General features: G+C 49.2%; 1 protein-coding gene across 2 annotated transcripts in view; it reads left to right on the top strand.

The window, feature by feature from the left end:
- The window catches only part of MYO1E (myosin IE), a 229,500-nt gene that overhangs the window by 138,281 nt on the left and 89,320 nt on the right, over positions 1–1,899 (top strand). For both annotated transcript variants that reach the window (XM_003784390.3, XM_023509954.1), the window contains exon 8: positions 1,064–1,198. In XM_003784390.3, the coding sequence (XP_003784438.1) occupies positions 1,064–1,198 (135 nt within the window). The remainder of the gene's footprint in view (positions 1–1,063; positions 1,199–1,899) is intronic.

Below are 1,899 nucleotides of genomic sequence, written 5' to 3'. Positions count from 1 at the left end.
CACCACAACGCCCGGCTATTTTTTGGTTGCAGCTGTCATTGTTGTTTGGTGGGCCCGGGCTGGATTCAAACCCGCCAGCTCAGGTGTATGTGGCTAGCGCCTTAGCCACTTGAGCCCCAGGCGCCGAGCCTAGTTTTTCTATTTTTGGTAGAGCCAGGGTCTCACTCTTACTCGGGCTGGTCTCGAACTCCTGAGCTCAAGCAATCCACCCACCTCGATCCGAAATGCTAGGATTACAGGCGTGATCCATGGTATCTGGCAAGTGTGAGGAATTTGACAAAGGCGGGAAGGCTGGCTAGGAACTGTCGCTGTTTTTTCTAAACATCGTTAGGTTGTCAGAGCCATGTTGTGCCCGGAGCTGGTTCACACCGACTATGCTTAATCTCTTCCACACCCCCTCTCCTGTGACTTTCCTTGCTGGTTTTAAATTCGTTATAGGACGAGTATTTACACTCTGAGCATTAGCAAACATGACAAATCAATTTTTTTCTCCCAAGGGTTGATTGTTAAACATTTTCCAGCACACCCCGGGTTGGAGGCCATTAAGAGGATCATGTCCAGACCTAAGGCAGACACAAGAGCTGTGACAAGTAGTCAGTGGTCAGGAGGTTTGAGAATATCAGAGGGCAAGATCTATGGGCTATTATTAAAAACACCCTGCAGTAAGCAGCATGAGAAGCCAGCTCCACTGTCAGAAGCTATAAGCACTTTGGGCAGGAACCAAGTAATTATAATCTGTTTTGCTTTCTGCTCTCCAGGGCGTCACAAGCGTGGCAGCAGACACAATTCCTTTCATTGGACAGGGGGAAACCCTCACCCTTTGCAGATGTTACCAGAGTTAAGAATCAGAATCTGCAGAGATGATTAGGGGCTACTACGGGTGGACCAGACATTCAGAAACCCCTTCATAGTTCAGAGACTAGGAACCACCTATAATTTTAGAAATCAAGATTAGAAAGTCCTCATCACTGGGCTTGGGGATGGAGGCTACAGGATCCAGGAGGTGTCCTTGGGTGCCCTGCAGTCCACATCATGGCACATCCCGTGTTCTCTCTCGCTCCAGCTCATCGAGGGCGCCTCCGCAGAACAGAAGCACAGCCTAGGAATCACTAGCATGGACTATTATTACTACCTGAGCCTCTCGGGGTCATACAAGGTTGATGACATCGACGACAGGCGGGAGTTTCAGGAAACTCTGGTAAGTGCCAGCACTGCTTTCCAAAGTGGGCATTGCCTGGGGCAGAAAGGGCAGTGAAGGCTTACAGAGCCAAGAGCAGCCCGAAATATCCACTTCGTCCTGCTCTGAGTGCTCCATGTCCTAACACCTATGTTTCAGGACCCTTCAATAGTCATGTGCCCGGCTGTCTAAGGACCATTTAATGATGTGACATAGGTAAAAAAGTGAATTCCTCATTATTCCCACTGCGGGAGCTCTGATGAAACTATTGTGGGAATACATTCGGCACCTTCTTGCCAGTGGCCTGCCCAGTCAGTGAGCTCCGCTTCCTTAGAAAGGCTGGGCAAGTCTGTTTGTGGACTTATTCAGGTTTCACTTTGGGGATGCTTTTAGTTTTTTTCCTACCCTTTTCACTTCTGCTTCAAGGACTTTCTCTTCACCTCTGTATTGTGTCGCTCAGATGATTTTTCTACTCCCTACCCTTCACATTGTGTGTGTGTGCTAGGGTACGAGTTGTAAAACTCCATAGATTAAGGGATTGCATCCTGGGGGAAACAACTTGAAGGATTCAAGCTAGAACTTTCTGGAGGTAGGCGAGTCACCCATTTAGCCTCCAAGGGCTGCATTACCACTGTCCTGTGAGCCAGCTGCAAGGCAGGACCATTCCTCAGCCCAGAACCAGAACAGAGAGTGGCAGACCCTGAGTGAGCGATGGAGGGTCA

Source organism: Otolemur garnettii, unplaced genomic scaffold (assembly GCF_000181295.1).
Source record: "Otolemur garnettii isolate 467f Iridium unplaced genomic scaffold, OtoGar3 scaffold00011, whole genome shotgun sequence".
NCBI classification, from domain to species: Eukaryota; Metazoa; Chordata; class Mammalia; order Primates; family Galagidae; genus Otolemur; species Otolemur garnettii.
Note: the sequence above shows the minus strand (reverse complement) of the source record. Positions and strands in the feature narration are given on the sequence as shown.